This window comes from Sparus aurata, chromosome 7 (genome assembly GCF_900880675.1).
Source record: "Sparus aurata chromosome 7, fSpaAur1.1, whole genome shotgun sequence".
Classification (NCBI taxonomy): Eukaryota; Metazoa; Chordata; class Actinopteri; order Spariformes; family Sparidae; genus Sparus; species Sparus aurata.
Window position 1 is genome coordinate 14,610,870 of NC_044193.1, and position 20,179 is coordinate 14,631,048.

A 20,179-nucleotide genomic window follows, 5' to 3' on the forward strand; every position below is an offset into this window, starting at 1 on the left:
GCACACGGCTTAAAACATCACAATATATCATTAACTGTTGGTCAACAATAGACACTACGAGATTCGTGTTGTGTTATTAAGAATTTATGGAGAAAGTGCTGCCCTCTGATCTTACGCTGATAAAATACAATACCCATAAGCCTTTGCGACACTCACGGAAGTCCTTTTCTTTCCTTCCGCCGTTGCTGAAGTCCCTTTTGGATTTACATCGGCGGGTGAGTTCATACAATCTACGCTCATCCGCGAAATTTATGGCATTATTTGATCATCTTGATATGTTTTATCAATCATAGACGTCCACTCTATAGATGTTCGACGAAATTGGCCATGTTATCATATAAAATCCTCTTTAATGACTTTGTGAAACGAGGCGCTGCGCTGAAAGTGGTTCACTGATTGCTAGCGCTCTCCCCGTGAAATGGAGTTGCAGTATTGCTTAAAGGCCCGCTGTACAGCGTGGCGTACAGACAAATATTGAGAAATAAACACCAGCAGTTGCCAGCTTTAGACATGTAAAAAATGTGTATCGGTTCATATCATGCTGTTGGAGCTGAGTGTATGTGGTAGAGTAGCATGGCTATCAAGCTAGCTAAACATTGACTGCATCGCTAGCTAGCTGACGTTAGCTAACACGTTTACCTGGAGGCTCACTCTACAGACACCGTGTATACTTGTTTCACTGCTGTTACTCGCAGTTAATTCACGTAAAATCTGTGCTGTCAATAAATGTGGCATTTAACTAGGTGCCGGTACAGTTTGCTATAATTTGCTATTGGCATGTAGCACGTTGTCGTGTAAATCTGCTACTGTGAAGCTTGGTTGTAACTGAAGTTTAATTTTTCTGTCCTCAGTCACCATGGCAGCCATCAGGCCCCTCACAAAACCCAAGATTGTCAAGAAGCGGACCAAGAAGTTTATCCGCCACCAGTCTGACCGATATGTCAAGATTGCGGTAAGAGGCTGCATGATATGCTACATCTTCAGCAGAGTCAGTATCCTGCTTTTACCTCAAAGGTTGAACTAATCCATGATCATGTTTTCGTATCTCCAACAGAAAAACTGGCGTAAGCCCAGAGGTATTGACAACAGGGTGCGCAGGCGGTTCAAGGGACAGATGCTGATGCCAAACATTGGTTATGGTAGCAACAAGAAGACCAAGTACATGCTGCCCACTGGCTTCAAGAAGTTCCTGGTCCACAATGTCAAGGAGCTCGAGGTCCTGATGATGAGTAACAAGTAGGTTGTTTTATGTAGATTTCTTTTCACTATCAAAACTATATCGAACTAAATGGTGTCAGACATGTGCAAGGTGTGCTAGATTTTGAGATACCTGCTTGGACTTTTGTGGCTACTGAATGGAACTGAAGAGCTCATATGATTTGACTTAAGTTTTTGTAGAGATCCATTTAATATTCTATAGATTTTAAATGGATTGACTGGCTTTCTTGACTAAAGGAGACATTTTTACTGTTGAGAGGTGATGTTACTGTTGGGTTTTCCACATGTAGTTAATCGGCGCCATGGAAACAGAGTCCTTTACTTTTAGTGTTGGGGTGGTGACAGAAGTCCCAGTTCTCAAAAACCTCAGCAAATAAGACCACCAACATCTCTTAACCCTCAGGGTTGAGTGGGTGAACTGACAGACAGCAAAGCTTCAACTGTTATTTTCAGTCATTGTGACATAAGTCTGTTTTAGGACTGTTGCATTCAGTTTGCATTCGTGTGTTAAATGCATAAATTCATAAATGAATTTCATATTACACATACTGGGCATAAAAAGTTGATGAATAATCTTAGAAGTTTTATCCATTTGAATTTGTCCACCCTGTAATTCCTGTTTATGAAAATGAGCCCCTCTGCATGACAGTACATATTTGTGATCTTATAAATCTTTAAGCCAGCCATTGACCTCAATTCTAATACTTTTTTCTCTATACTTGCACTTACCTGCTGGCAACATGAAGAGTACCAAACTCACTCCAATAATCATACCTCTGCATGGGACCACATATACACCCCATAACTTCATACTTGCCTGTATTGCTTGAATAAGAAATTAAGGATTCGTCCAATCGTACATTTGCTAAAGAATATCTTTAAAAAGCATAACATTTAAGTGTCTGGTACCTGTTGACACCCTGTATTACACTGAGTAACAAGAGTAAACACAGAAGGCTCTTATCTGTAAGCACTTAGAAGCATCCTCAAAAGCCCCCTGCGCAGGAGTTGAAAATGTATTTGTGAATGTCCGTCACTTGATATCTGATGGGAACAGTCAGAATTGGGGATGCTTGCCGAGTCTCATGTGACAGATACTTGGCCTATACAATAAAAGCACAAACTTTCATGAGGAAGTTCAACATCAGTTGATCTATTTGAAAAGCTGGCTTCCCTCCAAACTGAGACTTGAGATCAAGAAGTATTTTCAGATCATTTGAAATGGTTTGCTGCTAGGTAAATAAACTGATTCAAATGTTTCAGTTTAAACGTGTGCAAGGTGTGCCAGCTGCATCATCTCACTCAGCTGCTTGTTTCAACACACTCCCACCTCTTAATCTAAAAACCAGAAGGAAACAATCTGTTTTCTGTCACAATTTGAGCAGCCAGTCACTATCATTGAGCACATCAATACCTCGGATATACTGGTGTGATAAATCATGTCTTACTGTTTAGCCACAATACAATAAGATCAATCTAATCATCTCAAGTTAAAGAAAAGCCAAACCTTAGCAGAAATTTAGCTCACCAAGTTCCTTTATGAACAGACTTGAATCATTAAATCATCTGAGTCCAGTTAAACCCAGATTCGGTGGAATTGATTTTGAGTTAAACTGATGTTGTCATATCAATAGTTCAGATAACATGTGCTGTATTGATGGTAGTCTTTCTTCCACCTTTTTTTAAATATTACTGTTTGGGCAAGTGGGAATACCTCTGGGAAACTTGAGAAACCAGCTCCAGGTGTTTCCTTTCTGTAGTTTGAGTCACATGTAGTGACTCCTTTTTGTAATAATCATCCTCCGTATTAATCATTGGTTGGATAACATGAGTAGGTTGGGTGCTCGACCATTGTCACTTTGGGTAGTCACTTTTGTTTGTCACGCTGTCCTGACACGCTTCACCAGCATGTTTAGGCAAGTAATTTTCATTGTGGCTGTTTGGGTCCTATTTAGACGGTTCACAACACAATTGTTCATAAACTACACATTTTAATCTTTACTATACAGCAAAACTTTCTTGAGTTGTTTCTGCCAACAAAGAGCGACCCCATCTCAGAATTAAGATTGTCTAACAAAGCAACAGGAAACTTTTGAGATGAATTGGGCTACATGACCCGAAAGCGGCAGAAAAAAAATGTGACGCAACACGTTATTATCTTGATGGTTTTTCCTCTGTCTCTCTAGGACTCACTGTGCTGAGATTGCCCACAACGTGTCCTCCAAGAACAGGAAACTGATCGTGGAGAGGGCAGCTCAGCTGGCCATCAAGATCACCAACCCCAACGCCAGGCTCAGGAGCGAGGAGAACGAATAAACTTTCTTCACAATAAATGTTTGAAAATAGGAACTTGCTTGTGGATCATTTTTCTGCACTTAATTGCTTTGTTAACAGGGTTGTTGCCCATGTTTGGCAAATATTATACATGTGAAACTTAAATTTTCACACCTGAAAGTTTTAAAATTGGAAATACCTTTTTATGGAGGAGAGGAGCGAGGGGGAAATATTTTTTAAGCTCTCCAGCGGTTGGGAAATTTTGTTTTGAGTTAAAATGGTTTGAGATCTTCAATAATTTCAGAAAATATGGTTTAATGGTATGCAGTATACATTATTACTATTATATTTGGCATGTTCGGTGACCCTTAAAAGAATGAAAAACAAGTTGTTTTGGTAGAACAAGTCCTTCTATTGTAATATACAAAATACCTGTAAAACTGCCCTTAAATCATTGAGTAAAGGTCAAGATATTCTGTTAAAAGTATTACCTGGGTATAAGTCACCCAAAATAGTAGCTGTTACTGATATTAAATTGACTTTATCAAAAGTATATCATACTGTGGTTTGGCCTGACTAATAACCAGATTTGATGTAAGCATTTTTTGGAAATGCTGGTTTCTATTTAATATGGTTGCCATTGAATTAAGCCTCTGATTTAACTGATGTAGTGTTATCTGCAAAGTAACTAAAGTTATCCAATGTAGTGAAGTAAAAGTAAAAAATGTGGCAGTGAGAGTGGTAGGAAATGGAAATATTTGAGTACAGTACATGAGTAAAAGTACTTATGCAGTCATCACTACAGTATATAACGTCCTGATAATATGAACTTAATATAAAATTGAGAATAGATATTTTTACCAAGACTTGGGAGACATTACAGTCAATACCCTCAGTAAGCATGGAGTGATAACTGTCAGGTTTCATACCACAGTATACAGCTGTACCTCAGGACCCAGTGACAAATGTTTTGACTTTTTAAGTCTGTTTCTGACCCTCATTGAAACTAGTAACACATGGACGGAAAACTAACTTTTAAGACAGGTGTATGAACAGGTGACCAGGGAGTTATAAATAGGTTTTCATTGAGGCCATGATACTTCAGGGACTAAAGCTGTTCTCACATGGGTGCATAGGCGTCAAAACAGTACAGAAATACTCTCATGCGACCGAGCCTCTGCAGAGCCAGCTGTATTCACCCGTTGGTAGATGGGGTTATTCCTTACCTCCTTCCAGATGACTGGGTGCTGCAGCAGAACAAAAGGGGCAAGACGCCCGAAGAAGAGTGTTGACCCACATTGTAAATGGAGGAGGACGTAACTTTATTTAAACACTGTTTTCTCTCCAAGATGTGATCTGGGGTAGCTTTTGTATGAGAGCATGCTTTTACAGTTTGTAAAGCTTCTCACTGTCAAAGAGTATTCTGTGCTTCATTCATTCATTAACTTTTACCAAAATGATTCCAGGTCGTCACATTTGTAAGCCTTGAGTATGTCTGTGAAGGGGAATCATGAGTGCATAATATCAGTCTGGACATTTGAATAAAGACAAAATGAACTCTTGAGTCATTTGTAACCAATCCATCGAAATTGATGCTGAAATTTACTTACAAATTGATCAGATTCATAAAGCTCTGGATCCAATATTTCCTATGATACTTTGTCTTAATGTCTCTGATTAGACACATGTGTTTGCACCTAAAGAACATCAATTATAACTGTTAAAAAAAAACAATTTTCAGTGGTAAAAATAAAGTACATTGACTCAGGTACTGTACTCAAATACAATTTTGAGGTACTAACTTGAAGTGTTTAAATTTTATGTTACTTAAGTCGTATACTCTGACTGACAGACATCATTACTTTGCAGATTAAGATCCTGCATACAAAAGATAATCATCTTCTTTATTATGATACAACAAAATATGTGAACTAACCAAAAGCACAGTTATAAATTAGTTAAAATTATCAACTCAGCTGCTGCTAATATGTTAAAGGATCAGTAAGACTGAATACTTTAAGAATTTAGTTGATAATATATGTGTTTTAATTGTTCTTTAGCCTTTATTCGTGTTTTTTTTTTTTTCAAAGGGTCACAGGTCAACATCAGACCCGGGCCCCTGTGGCAAGGACACAGCCTCTGTACTTGGGGCATCTCTACCATCTGAACCACTGCTGTTGCTCTGGTTGATAATATTTTTGTACTAGAGTAGAATTTACTGAGCAGGGCTCCACCTCTGACTCTGTATCCATTGGTCATCATACATCTACTGGACCCGCTCCCTGTGCAGATATAAAAGGCTCATTCTGAGGTGATGAAAACACAACTATGCTGAGTTTCAAGTAGTCATATTCTGATGACCACATGGTAATATTATATTTCTTTTCTGCCAGACGATCCCTCTAAATGCCCTTTAATAAGGTTATAAGATGAGCTAAGATTGGGCACGCAGTCTTGTAAAAACAGACCATAAGGAAGCCAGCTCGCATCTCCTCCCAGGTTTTGGACTAATACATAGGAGTCACTTCGGCATTATGTACCAGCATGTTTAGACAAATCCACAGCTGGCAGTCTGATGCGTAACACCAATATATTATATAAAATGTTTAACAAAAGTTGCTGGCTCGTAAGGGCCAGCTCACATTGTAAAGGATGTTCAGAGGCGGCTCCCTGCAGAGAAAGTTTCCATTCCGTTCTGGCAGGCAAGCTGTGCCCCACAGCCCTGAGCCCTCTGCCATCTGTTCCTGTAAAACTGACATTGCCAGGGATGCAAAAAACATAACATTTATTTAGCCAGTCAGCTTGTGGCTGTTTGGGACTAAAGGAAGTGAATTGCGAATGAGGTTTGGGGAAGAAACGGGCACGAGTGTTGGTTTAATAAAAAAACAACACCTGTTTTCTGGAGTGGCTTGGAGAGGACTCACCTGAAAGGACTGGAAGTTCTCCAGAGAGGGAGGAGAACATGGAAACAGCAGGACAGGCAGAGACTGCAATGTCTCCGAGATGGTGAGAGCCTCAGGAAGGGGACAGAGCCTGTTTTTTTTCCCTTGCCACCGGTCAGAAAATGAACATGTCAGCAAGGGTAGTGTTCGGAAAGGGGCGCCTCGCTCCCAAGCAGCTCTCCTTCGCTTTCCCTCAGACTGATTCCCTGAGGAAAGGCAGCCGGTCGACGGGAGGAAAGAGGAGGATGTTCTCTTTTTCTCTCAGATGTCGACTGGGCATCATCAGAGGGAGAACCAAAGGTAAAGCAGACGTGTGTCTTGTATTTTATTTATTTTTTTTGTGAAATAGTAGAACAAAACATGTAAGATTTCAAAGCAGTATTAGAGAAGCAGAGTTTTGTTGTTTATCTCTAATGAATTCCTCCCTAAATGTCATCAGTTTGCTTGTATTACCTGAATTAATTTAAAAAGTGTTGGTGTGTGTGTGTGTGTGTGTGTGTGTGCAGCAGGCCTGTTAAACTGAGCATTCGCCTGACTGCAATCTGTTTTTTATTTGACAGACCTTAAAGGTGAACACTCCAGCCAGCGTGAGTGCGTGTGACACATCCTTATCCTCTGGCTCTTTTGTTTTTGTCACACAGCTGATGTGTGCTGGCTGACAAATGAGTTCGTCATTTTGCTTTTCAGACCCTCACAATGCAACTGGATGAGATCACCATGAGATGGCAGTGTGGTCAAATTGGATTGAGCAGGGAGCGGGTTCAGATTCAGGCCCTTCAGCCTGGAATAAGCGCTTTGTCTGTGTGTAATGAAGATGTGGGTTACTCTCAGAAGGATTATTTTCTCGAACAATGTGGTGAAACATTGGAAAAATGTACAAACGAGGACTAATGGGTGAAAGCAGTCACAGGTCATTATATTTCTTAAAGGCGCAATATATGAGAATTTGAGTTGGAAAATCTTCAGAAATTAACTAAAATCATCAACACTGTGAATAGATAACAGTTTGACATTATCTGACGTAAGCATGCTAACCAGCTAATCCCCAAAGGCCCCAGTCTGGACTGTTAGCTAAAGGGCTAACAGAGCTAACTAACTAACCTTTTTTTGTGGGTATGAATTCAAAAGATGTATGATGCTTATATATTGCACCTTTAAATATTTAGCCTTACTTTTCCGTTTTTTGTGGCAAGGTCACTGCAAAGATTCTGCTTTCTTAATCTACTACCAGCATTATATCTCACTCTACATCAATATCTGTTGATATCTGGTCGAGAGGAAGAGCAAAAGAGTCCATTTTTATTATAACTGGGCATTTGCCGCCCGGTTCCCATAGGTTTTTTTATCAGTCCAACACACTGCTCTGCCTCCCGCCTCTCTTTATTCTGTTGGAAATTAATTAGTCTCGCTCTGTAAGACTATGCACATTGTAAATGGGGTATTAAGGACAGAAGTCTCAAAGGAAATTATCTACACCGAGGAGTATTGTGTCCACTGGAATAGCTGACTAATTAGGCTCTGTGCAACAGCGAGTAGAAGCATGGGGGGAAAAAAGTGTTTGTTTGTAATCACTTTACACATCTGTAGAATAAGCGATTGTGGATTAGAGGGTTTGATTTCACATGGTGAGTTTCTGAACTTGTGCTGTGTGGTCATGCGGTTGTTATCTCAGCCTACAAAGCCTCAGCGAAGACAACAATTTGTCTGCAGCGACCAGAGCAAATGAAGCAGAAGAGGTCCAGAGGGGCTGCCAGTGAGGCCTGAGGAGGGTGTTTGTTGTTGGTGGGGGTCAGGAAGTGGCAGGCGTCGAGGCTTGTGCGCAAGACAAATGGTCAGACAGGTGTGGCGACGGGTCTGTCGGCAGACCCCTGAGTCCCTCTGTGTTTGGATCGAGGCCTCTTTTACCCTCCTGTGGGCGAGATGCTTCAGAGGAAAGTGAGTTTCAGTTTTCACACATTCACTCAAGATTCGTATTTTCAATATTTTGCGTACGTGTGACGACTTCTACAATCTGTCACACAGCCTCGCACTCTACAGCCGCACTTTTTTTATGAATAACACCGTGGTGTGTTCACAAGCAGGCAGCTGTTCTTGTGCAAGAATTTTGCATATGCATTTTCCTTTACGCGCGTGTCACTGCAAGATAGACTAACAGATCCAGGCTCTTTAAAACGGGTGCAGTTTGTATGTGAGAAAAACGTGACCGTGTGCAAGGCTCAGTCTGACAATGGATGTGCAGGTGGTGTTAATTGTGCAGAGAGTTGAGTGTGTGCAGTTTTCGCGTGTCTAATCTCAGCATGTGTGTGTATGTGTATGTGTGTATGTGTATATGTGTGTGGGTGGGTTTGAGGATGTGCAGTTGAGGGGTGTTTGACTTGGTGGGAAATGGATAAAGTGTGTGTGTGTGTGTGTGTGTGTGTGTGTGTGAGCGCGCAGGGGGAGGGAGTGACTATCGTGTGTGCCTGCCTCACTGAACCCCTCTGGCAGCGGGAGAGAGAGAGAGAGAGAGAGAGAGAGAGCAGACACTCTCACTCCAGCTCTGTATGAGAGAGAGAGAGAGAGAGAGAGAGAGAGAGAGGCGGGCTGTGCTGTCTGTGAGCTCATGTGAGTGTGTGAACGGGGGGGATGAAAGACCCTCTGGAAAAGGACGAATGATTAGTAAGAATAGCTCAAAAATGGAGCCACGGCGAGATTGGCCAGGACAGGACATGACCCACTGCTCTGCCTGCTTTGGATTTTTATGGAAAAACACATCTTTGTAGATTCATATTTCTGAGGATCGAGGAGGGAAGACATCATTTGTCAACAAGTTTAAATAAAGAAGTGAACGAGAGGCTATTTGAGGATCAGACTTTGCCCTCTGGAGCTCAAGAGTGACAAGGGGTTGAAGAAATGCTGGACTTAAGGCAGAGGAATGAAGAAACGACGATGGTGTTGCACCTAAGTGGCTGACACTCTCTCGGCTCGCCTACTTTCTTCACCTCGGGTGAAACCTCAGCTCTCTGCCCACTACTACAGATCAGCAAGGTTACTTCCCGAGGCTGGCTGCTCTGACTGAACTACAGCCATGCTGTGTGGTCTGAGGAGAGACACCAAGAACAGCATTGGTAAGAGACACACAGTTTGATCTTTGCAGAGAAGAAGGGGGTCAGCTCGTGTTGTAGCGGAGGGTCAAGTGGATCGAAGAAGAGCTTATGTCTTAAATCCGATCCGACAGGCAGCCACCGCAACTGAAAACATTCCTTTCTATTTCTAAAAAAGCCCTGAGTGCTGATTAATCTGAATGTATCATTACACATATTATGCGATGGGCTGAAAGAGATTTAAATGTGACTGGACTGGACCACCAGCTCTGCATACCACCCTGCCATGTGTAATTGGGGCAGATATAGCGACGTAAACTGGGTCTGGCAGGGCCCGGTTTATAAAAAAAAAGTTCAACATCTGAAAATAGCATTATGATTTCATTGTCATTGTTAGTGCTGCCCCCATATTTAACCTACATTCTGATTGGCTAAGAGAGGGATAGCTCCAAGTGCCCTGAATTAAATCAGGAGTTAATTAACTCACCATTTATGCAGCAAAATTTTATTTTTATTCGGCGTGATGCTCCGAGGTCCTTTAGATGCAGATCTCCCTCAATCTTGTACTCCTCTTTTTTCTTGCAAAAGCTGTTGCATTGTTGCGGCTGTTTAGTAATCAGCTCATCCCTGATCTTAGTTCTTGCCATCAGGGTGAATGATGGTTATTTTTAAGCTGGAGGAGGATGGCAGGGGGATGGCTTGATGCTACAGTAGCGTTCAGTCACGTGCAGAGCGCCGGGGTCTGCGTAACCCACAGCTAATGTTGCCTTTTGACTGTAATGACAGCTGCCGGACTGTTAGGGGCCCTCAGGAGCCCTGAGGAGCCTGCGTGGTTACGAGGGCTTTTTGTCCAGCTTAATGTGCTTGTGATGTGTCGCTCACTTTGTGTGTGTGTGTGTGTTTGTTTGTTTGTGCCTCACAGCTGTTGGGAAGGATATTTGTGCAAGGATGTGTGTAAATTAGTGTGAAATACCAGATCATGCATATGTATGTTCCATACATCACTTAGAATATGCAAAGTCCAGATAAGATATTTCTGTTGTTGAGGTCTGACTCATGCAGCTTCCTCACTGCAGGCCTGCCCAAAGGTTGCAGGTCAGAGAAGGTTTGACAAAGGATCCATGCCTCTCAGCTGTCCAAAAGCCTCATCTTCAGTCGGGAAGATGTGGAAACTTGATGTGGACGGAGAGAAGGCAGTGGGCTTGATGCCCTCCGAGCACTTGCTTCCCCCAGTTCAGTCTATACAAATCAACAAGATAAAAATTGATTTACTGTGAGGCCCGCAGACAAAAAGAGACAACCGACAACCCCCATATTCCCAAATATCATGTTATATACCATAGATGTAAGATGGAACATGACTAAAGCCGAGATGAAAAATATCTTATATATACCAATTCGCCTATTATCATTCTCTGTCTTAATTATATGTGGTGGATAATCGTGAAATCATTTAAGTGGTATGTAAACAGCAAGACGCCTTGGATTTCACATTTTGACATATCGGCACCATTTAAAGTATGCCGAATTAGCTATGAGCAGTTTGTGTGTGCGATGAATCCCCGGATAAACAGATTACAATCACTGGATTAGTTTAACACCAGAGAGAGCCTAAAAATGTGAAAATTCTTAGGCAAGTTCTGAGTTTCTTTAACAATGCTTTCTGAGCAGATTTATGGACTTTGTGTACTTGTAATGGTAAGACAACAGAACAGAGTTGTCGACAACAGTATTGTTGGGGCCCTTAATTAATTCGCTGATTTCTGATCTTAGTTCTTGCATTAGGGTGAATGTTGGTTATATTATATACAATATATGAAGGTTGAAACATGGTGTAAGTTAAGATAACTTAATTTGGCCACTATATTGGCTTTTATTCTTTGTCTAGCTTCTATTTAATAAATTATCATTATCATCAGCCTTATTTAAAGGGGATGTAAACAGGAAGTTGCCATGCATTCAGTGAGTTCTGCTCAAATTGAGCCCCAATTATTTAGCTAATATTTGTATTTACATTGTAACAAGTCGGCACCTTTAAAAATATGCCGAATTAGCTGTTTATTTTTGCAATGTGCCCATGGATGTTCAAACTACTATCACTGGATTAGCTTGACACATAAGAAAACCTTAAAATGTGATTTTCAGGCAAGTTCTGCAGTTATAAGGAGTGTGTTTTACATTGCTCTCTAAGCAGATTTATGGACATTTATTCAGTCGTGTAATATATGTAAAGATGTCCTCTGAAAGTGTAGATCAAAATGGATCTAAAAATATGTGTGCCAGGTCTGTTTTTTTTTTTGACTGAGACATTTATCAGAGACAGCTTGCTATATCTGATGCAAATTGCTGTAATCGGGTGCTCAAGCTGCTAAAGTACCTTAATTGAGTCCATTTAAACCCCCAGCATGCACCTGTCTCGTTCACCTCACTGTAGAATATCATATTCTCTGGTTTATAAATGACATTTTCTTAATATAGGTTGTGAGAGAAATGTGGTTTTTAACCAGGCTCTGTATCAAAGCAGTCACTGGAGACTTGAGCCCTTTAGCCACTTGAGCCCTTTAAGTTTGATGCCTGTAGTGTAACAGCACTGAACATGGCTCCCTCCACTGTCCCCACAGCTCCTCTTTAAGTTTGCAATATGATGTTCAATCACTGTCCCGGACAGCTGAAAAGGTAATCCGCAGTGGACAGGATTAGAGAAGTGCCAAGTCAAGTTTCCTCATCACAGTGACTGCTGACATGCTTGTAAAGCTGCATTCAGGTTCGGATGGCCGAGCAGTGGCTCTGCTAATCTGGGGGCAGCCCTGTGCTGTCTCAGAAATGGGTCCCACTGTGGGTAAAAATTGAAAAAAAAAGAAAAAAATACAGAAATCAGTTTCCCTGCAGAGCAGATTGAACGTTTCCCGGCTTTCTGTAGCAGCTGCTGTAAATGACATGAAAATGATGATTTTCTCTCCATGCCCGAACAGTCCATTAACCGCATGCTGTTCCTTTAGGAAAAAAAAAAACATGCTTTAGTGGTCGCATACATCAAGCTCGCTGCAAATGTATTCTAGTGTTAAACGAACAGTTTTTAAGGCTGCAGAAAAAGAGAGGAGATATTTTCAACCCCTTGACCCTTTTTATGGGATTGTCGTGGAAACAAATAGAGTGACCTTCCGGGGTCCTGAGGCCAGGCCGATTGCTCGGTTTCACTCGGCTAATGCCTGCTGATGGATGTGGCTGTTGGCTAAGTGCTGCCTCCCTCCCAGGGCCCCTCCAACGTTACCCAGGGTGCAGTTCAGAGCATCATCGTGTCCAGCTGTCGTGATGTGCGATGAATGATCGTGTTCATTTAGCCTTCTGCTGCAGAGTTTCCCTACATGTCACCACAGTGCCTCATAACATCACCTCCATGCCTCCCTGCTGTCTCCTCAGATGAGGGACCATACTCGAAGGGGAGCAAGGAGTCCGGGACAGCTGACCAATCACATCTGTCCCAGAGGCGAAGCTTCTCAGGTACAACAGAGTCAAACCTGACGTCATGTATCTTTGTTTCCTGTTCTGTTATCTGATTCATGCTCATGCGCCTGATTCACCTGCACCCTCGTGAAGAAGAGTCATGTCGTGTCTCACTGAGGTTTCTGTCTGTGTGTCTGCTGTGTTTTGCTTGATGTTGCAATGTTGTGAATGCTTAGATAAGGCGAAATAAAATGCTTGTGTGACATACCTGTCATATGCACTAAACCACACTCGGTAGCCACATCAGCGATTTAACAGCGCAGCACAATGTGGAGCACAAGACAGAATGAGTCCTCTGATGACACTGTAAAGCCACATATCCATCAGAGTGAAGGCCAAACTCATTTTCATTCACACAAGAGGAACAATTGGATTTCAATTTATGAGCTGATGAGCTAGCAGTCATTTTCAATGGCTGTCTTTTTTCTGTATTAATGCATTACATTTCTTTCCATCATTGAAAAAAAACAAAAACTGACTGCTTCCTCCTCCTCCTCCTCCTCCTCCTCCTCCTCCTGAACCCGTCACAAGAACTCAGTCAGATTGAGAGATGTGAAGCAACAAGAAAAGGACAGGACAGTGAGAAAATAAAGTATGTGGTTATGTGTCAGGGAGCATTTTCTGTGAGAGATTCAGGAGAGAAAGTTGGAAGAAAAAAGTATTTTTGTTGCCTCTCAGTCGGGGTTATTCTGTCAAGCAGAGGCTGATGCTGATTGTGGATCTGTGCCCGTGTCTGAATCTGTCAGCAGAGGAGTACCGGGGAGTGACCACGGTGGACCTGATGAAAAGGGAAGGCAGCAGCCTTGGCCTCACCATCTCCGGAGGGTCCGATAAGGACGGCAAGCCCAGAGTGTCAAACCTACGGCCAGGTGGGCTAGCTGCCAGGTGAGATCTCTGCTCTGTGAGGCGGTTAAAACCTGGCAACCACACCGAGCTGTCCGGACTTGTTATTCTGCTCCCACAAACGTGCACGTGTTGCAAAGTTACACCAGCACGCTACAACTGCAAGTCTGCAGGCATTGTGTTAGATCAGCTCAATGTAACACTCCACTTGTCTGTATATGAAAGTCCCCCGGAAACCATAATAGATGCGCCCACGAATAAAATGTTTCTTAATTTACTTTATGCTGGTAATTACTTGATATGAATCTTTTTCTCAGCATGTTGTCTTTTGCCTAATTAACATTCTATTAAACAGATTATCTCCACCGTCAACAACATTATAACCAATTTTCTCCTACATAAACCACATAAAAGGAAAATGTAGGGGAGGACTCACGTTTCGTGATGACTAAGCAGCGTGTGACTCAACACTCACACACACACACACACACACACACACACACTTTTGAATGACACAGCCCTGAAAAAATGTCTCGGCCAAATAAAGCCATTGCTTGTCAAGTCCAAGGAGGTTCAAAGACAGACACTGTGCTAATTCTTCCAAGCAGCTTGTCTTTCCACAGCTGACTTGATGCTTGTGTGGAAAGCGCTGGCTAATTTACTGGGTGGAGAGACACTCGGGCTGACAGGAGAGAGACCGGCAGTGACATTGTGCGATGACATCCGGTCCAGCCGGCTCTGCTGTTTAAGACGTCTCTCTCTGTCCCGTCAGTGCTGACTGGGATGTAGCCCAAAGGTGAGATAAGGGCGAGTTGGCTGGAGCATGTTTTTTAATTAATTTGCTCCTCCGATGAGCAGCAGGTTGACTCAGAATGTCATATGTGAGACACCATGTACAATCATCTCTGTCAGGGTTATGAGGAGGGGACGCTCTCAGCCATCCCACCCCAGCACTGCTCTACACAGCTGTCTACACACTGCAGAGAGTTTTATAATCAGATTATCATTAGTGTCTGGACACATATTAGTACAGCTAACGGTGAGTACTTGTGTTAATGTTCACATTAGACAGCACTTTCTTCAGCCTTTATGAATCAGTGGGATTGTTCCGTAGAAATCTGCCAGAACAGACAGAACAATAATCTCAGATTAGACAGTCGCATCTCGTTTTGATCACAATCCCATCAACTTGTTTGGGGCTAAATGTGCTGTTCACATGAGGACAGCACTTGTTCTGCCTCTAGTCTGGTGCTTTTGCGCCCTTGGTGGCGTTGAGCCTGCTTTACCCGGTTAGTAATCCAGCCTTGATCTTGATGATCTGTCCATGACTGTCCACAGGAGTGACCAGCTGAATGTGGGAGACTACATCAAGTCAGTGAACGGCATCAACCTGTCAAAGCTTCGCCACGATGAGATTATCAGCCTGCTGAAGAACATAGGGGAGCGAGTGGTGCTGGAGGTGGAGTATGAGCTGCCTCAGTTCGGTGGGTGAAATTCAATATTCTGTCTGAGAGTCAATAGAGTTCATACCACACTAGCATTGACAGAATACAGTCCAGCTTATACTGACTACCTGTCAAAACCAGACTTGATCTAAGCATGCTGTAATGAATTGTAGTCATTAAAATTGTGTTGACGCGACAGTTATAACCTCGACGTCTTAAAACTCGCAAGCCAAATTTAGCCCTGAATTAGCCGCAACATCTAGACATCGTTCGACCTGCAGATCGATACTCATTGGGTTTCCTTCGTCAGGGCGGCAGCCTCAGAGACAGTGTTGGTCCCCGGGCGCTGCACCGTTGCAGCTCACTGCTCTTAAATCTTTATTATGGATCAAATACAGAGAATTAATCCCCCACTGGGATTGATTTAACATATTTCCACAATATTTATTAACACTGTTTATTAACGATTAGATCACACAATAATTAAACTTCTTGATACAGAAAGGCTTTATATAAAGATCTTTGTAATGAGCTTTATCTATTTGGTAATAATAGGTAACATGAGTAAGATTATGTAAGTGTTAATAATAACATAATAAACATGTTTATTGTTAGATTGCATTTACAGGCATTTACAAACAACGTTTTGATGCTTTATATACAGCTTTTAACAATGTACCGATTATGCCATTGTTAAGCCTTTACTAACCTATCCTAATGCTTTATTAACATTAATACATACTTTACTGTGCATTTGTAAACAATTAATTATACTTTTGCAGTTACTGGAACGACAGCTAGCTAGCTAATGTTAGCCCCTGAGGATACATTTGCTAGCATACTAATGTTGATAGAAACTTAAAATCTCGTGTTCAGCGCCACACTGATCTCCAAAGCGCTGAGGCCACACCCCTACCGGACAAAAAGCATTGCTCGCAGTTTATTTAAAAATGTATTAATATTGAACGTGTCGCGCGTCCAAATCGCACCAAAGTCGATGCTCTACTTCCATCAAACATGCCAACACAGTAGATTGGATAAATATGCAAATGACATACACACAGATAGAGATATTCCTTCCTTTATAGTTGGATAATCTGATTATCTTATTTTGTCAATAACCATCTTATAAGTACCTATAAGGGCCCTCTTATTGATAAACTATTGTTTATTACCTAAGTACCTCAATATAAAGCCTTACGGCTGGTACTCCATTTTATGTGGCTTTAGAGGATTAATAACTGTCCCTCCTGTCCTCCCGACTCTTTAGTTCAGAACCCCTCAGGAGTCATAACCAAAACCATCGAGGTGTGTTTACACAAGGAGGGAAACAGCTTCGGGTTCGTCATGAGAGGTTAGTGAATGGGATGTTTTTCTGTGTAAATCCATCAGTAGACAAATAACAAGCTCTCTGCAGTGATTTATCTCTGTGTTTTGTTTTTAAGGAGGTTTCCACGAGGACTGGCGGAGGTCTCGTCCTCTTGTGGTTACATACGTGCGGCCCGGAGGTCCCGCTGACAGGTGAGGACATGGCTAGATTGTGTTTGTGTTTGCTGTGTATGCGTCTGTAGCTATTTATGCGTCATGTATGCATTTTATGTTTTGATCGTGCATGAATGAGCCTATTCAAACGATTGTATGCATGCATGCGAGCGTGCGTCTTCAGTGTGTGTCCTTAGATGTATGGCCATGAGGATATGTGTTTTACTGAACGCCCTATTTTTGTCTGCAATGAAAATATTTATCACCCATAGAAAGATTAAAAACGCACAGTGTTTCTATGTGCATGTTACTTGTTTTTGCGTCAAGCCGCTGCATGAAACTGTGGCTGTGACACACATAGTGTACGTTATCTTCAAAGCAGAAAGGGCACTGCTCATCCCGAGGCAAAGGCAACATTGCACTTTTCCCAATGAAAAAAAAACTGCGAGCACCAAAACACTGGAGCAGGCGTAAATTCACCGTCAAAGACTTAACGGCCGTTTATCTCGTTTATCCTTCATCTCACCTGGGAGTGAACGCTCATGTGGAACTGTTTAATGATTTACTGTGACTGGTGATTAAATGCTTCTCTGAGCATGTTTGCGCTGGTCGCCTGCGTTTTTAACATTTTTCCCTTCTTCTCCCCCTGCGTTTCTTTCAGAGAGGGCACTTTGAAGGCCGGAGACAGAGTATTGAGCATCGACGGGATGCCTTTAAACAGGGAGAAGCATGCTGACGCTTTGACCATGCTGATGCAGAGCGGCCAGGAGGCCCTGTTCCTGATTGAGTATGACGTCTCTGTCATGGGTGAGCACACACACACATACGAGGAATATGTGGAGGCATGGTAGGGCAGCGTTGCTCTGAGGGTAAATAAAAGTGAGTGTCGGTGCTGCGGACGCCACCAGGGGAGTCACATTGGCCCATGAGCACACTTCAACAGGAGAAGGGTGGATGGGTAATGTAACATGTTTTATTTTATTGTGTGGAGCTCTCCGCACTCCTGAAACACAACAGATTCAATCTAATTTTTTATTTGTAATTTGTATTTATATTATTATATTATGTACATTTCTTTACCGGAGTCATTGTAGTATTTGATTTTATTTTGTCACCAAACCAAACAGTTACGCAAAAATGGAGCACAAACTGTCACAGGGAGCAAAATCGGGAACACAGGGAACACATAAGGACCCGGGAACAGACACAGGAACGCAGGATGCAAAGCTGAAAAAGAGCGAGGGAAAAATACAGACTTCAATAAACAAGGGTAGTGAACAAATGAAACACAAAAACTGCGGGAAACGACAAAGACAGGAAGTGTAAAGTCACAACAGGACGAAAAAAGTTTCGTATGCCAAAACTTTCCTGGAGCTTCACAGCATTGCAGCATTCTCCTAAACAATTGAGTTAGGTGAGGACTTCTTTTACAATATAAACTAAATATATCATACAGCTCTTTTGACAAGGTCCTTAAATTCCAAATTTATTTGAAAAAATGTAATTTAAGCTGAAAACCTCACTGTAGCTGCTAAACTAAAGGCATAGTGTGAACCCTGTCTGAACTGGGAGCAGGAGCCTGCCTGCATGACATGAGGATGAGTAGATAATGACTAAATTTTTGTTCTTGGGTAAACAAATTTACGGTCATATTTTGATGGTTCTTCAGCTCATTTTGACATCACAGGTCATTCCTACTGTCGAGTGTGCCGAAAGAATCTAACTTATTTGGAGCTCCTCGCCATTGTGTCAAGGAGAAGTACAATGTGCTGCTGGAGACAGGAACTCGCTAACCTCCATTTGGTCACGGTGACTAATTCGCCATAAGATCACAAACTCTGCTCCGCTCTGAGCAAAGTAGGGCAGGTCACTAAGGACAGCTGACACACATTATCTTTCTGTACGTGGGAGTTTAGGATTAAGACCTCCTGCATCCCGACCGAACAAGTCGGAGGTTTCATGTGTCGTAAGGAACATTTATTTTAGGACTGAAATTTGGACAAAATGCTGACATTATTTTGAAGTTCAAGATTGTGGTTTTTCTCAAAAGCTTTAAGTCATTGTCTGCAACACTGCTGCAATTCTCAAAACATTACCAGCAATCATGTTACAAAGAGCAGCACAGTGCTTAATTTGTCCAGCAGGTGAAGCTGATAAGACGGCGGAGGCCAACAAAAGCAGGCTAAACTTCTAATCCCATCCCTCCAGTCCTCCCTCCAGAGCCACCCCTCCGTAAACTCCGAACACACCCCGCCTGAATCCAGACCGCCTCGTAGCTTTTTCGCTGGCCAGCTAGGAGACATGGTAGTGGCTAGCTAGCTCGCTACGCTTGACACGCTATCTTCGCTTTTAAAGTCTCATAATACATACATTTAAAAAAAACTCAACTCTGATAAAGGCCGCAGTCATATAAACATGAGCAAAATAGCTGTCATAAACACACAAAGCTGTGAGCGTTTGCTTTGTGCTAACTTGGTTAGCTGCTGAACAACAGGCTCAGGTTGTGTGAGCGAGGCAAAGGTAGCTTTGGCAGTGCTTTCCGTATCCAACAACCACATGTGAGGAAAAACACTGCACAACATCACAGTGAACGTTAACAACAGTATGGTTTCATGTCACTACTCACCGCTTTCAAGCTAGCATGTTAGTGTCGGGACATTTTGGCTACAGCACTGGCTCGCTAATGACTTTAGCAATGCCTCAACCTGTGGAAGACGCCGGTCATACACAGTAAGTGCACAGGTACACCGGATGCAGGTAGGCAGGTACTTCAGATGACAGACAGGTAGCCTGTTCAGTCATTTCATACGGGCTGAATGAAGCAGCTGGCTTATTAGACGCCTTATTAGACGATTTTATCAATTGCTGCCGGGATGTTGAAAGATTTTCTACAAATGTATATATTTCTTTTTTAATGCTGAACTTCTCAGTCAAAAGTGGCTCATAACTGCATCCAAAATGGCCCTGTCCCTTTCTATTAAGTCAGAAGAGTAAAATGTCAGAGTGACTTTGTCCAAATGACATAGAAGGGCAACCGAAATGTTTCTTTACATACTGCATGTTTCATCTGTATAATTCATGCAAACAGGTTTCTCAGCATAAATTAACACCTTTCTGCAGTAAATCCTACATAATTAAAATAAAGTATGTAGGGTGTACTGCTGTACTATCTGCTCACACCATTTTTTTTTTAAATGATAGCTTCCCAACTGTAAAACAGTAGCATGTCCTCTATCTGTCTGTTCCTCTGAATAAACCCTCTCTCTCTGATTTTTGTCGAGACTATATTGAGTAAAAAACATGGATATGAAAGCTGAAGAGTTGCACCTGTAAACCCATTTTAGAACATGTGATACATTGAGCCAAAAACCTGAAGCCACATGTTGCC

At 42.1% G+C, this 20,179-nt stretch overlaps 2 protein-coding genes across 8 annotated transcripts in view; both read left to right on the plus strand.

Annotated features, from left to right (window-relative positions):
- Positions 1-64: 64 nt before the first annotated feature.
- On the plus strand, positions 65-3,567 carry rpl32 (ribosomal protein L32). The gene is made up of 4 exons (XM_030422227.1): positions 65-215; positions 852-952; positions 1,055-1,236; positions 3,405-3,567. Exons 2-4 carry the CDS (start codon positions 857-859, stop codon positions 3,532-3,534), a joined length of 408 nt encoding a protein of 135 aa, XP_030278087.1. The 5' UTR covers positions 65-215; positions 852-856; the 3' UTR covers positions 3,535-3,567.
- Positions 3,568-6,228: 2,661 nt separating this feature from the next.
- Positions 6,229-20,179, plus strand: part of LOC115585144 (glutamate receptor-interacting protein 2-like) — a 37,733-nt gene continuing 23,782 nt past the window's right edge. Inside the window, exons 1-8 of one of the 7 annotated variants that reach the window (XM_030423287.1) lie at positions 6,624-6,734; positions 6,995-9,541; positions 12,938-13,018; positions 13,768-13,906; positions 15,203-15,348; positions 16,580-16,663; positions 16,755-16,830; positions 17,453-17,598. In XM_030423287.1, the coding sequence (XP_030279147.1) occupies positions 9,502-9,541; positions 12,938-13,018; positions 13,768-13,906; positions 15,203-15,348; positions 16,580-16,663; positions 16,755-16,830; positions 17,453-17,598 (712 nt within the window). In that variant the 5' untranslated portion in view covers positions 6,624-6,734; positions 6,995-9,501. Of the gene's footprint in view, positions 6,735-6,994; positions 9,542-12,937; positions 13,019-13,767; positions 13,907-15,202; positions 15,349-16,579; positions 16,664-16,754; positions 16,831-17,452; positions 17,599-20,179 lie in introns of all 7 variants that reach the window. The other 6 variants (XM_030423288.1, XM_030423286.1, XM_030423292.1 and 3 more) reach the window with 6 other exon arrangements.

What these genes read in the sequence shown, in the direction of transcription:
- rpl32 (XM_030422227.1), top strand. Translation starts at nt 857, where the DNA reads ATGGCAGCCATCAGGCCCCTCACAAAACCCAAGATTGTCAAGAAGCGG. An exon ending in ACCGATATGTCAAGATTGCG is followed by an intron (nt 953 to 1,054) that starts GTAAGAGGCTGC and finishes TATCTCCAACAG; the next exon opens with AAAAACTGGCGTAAGCCCAG. An exon ending in GTCCTGATGATGAGTAACAA is followed by an intron (nt 1,237 to 3,404) that starts GTAGGTTGTTTT and finishes CTGTCTCTCTAG; the next exon opens with GACTCACTGTGCTGAGATTG.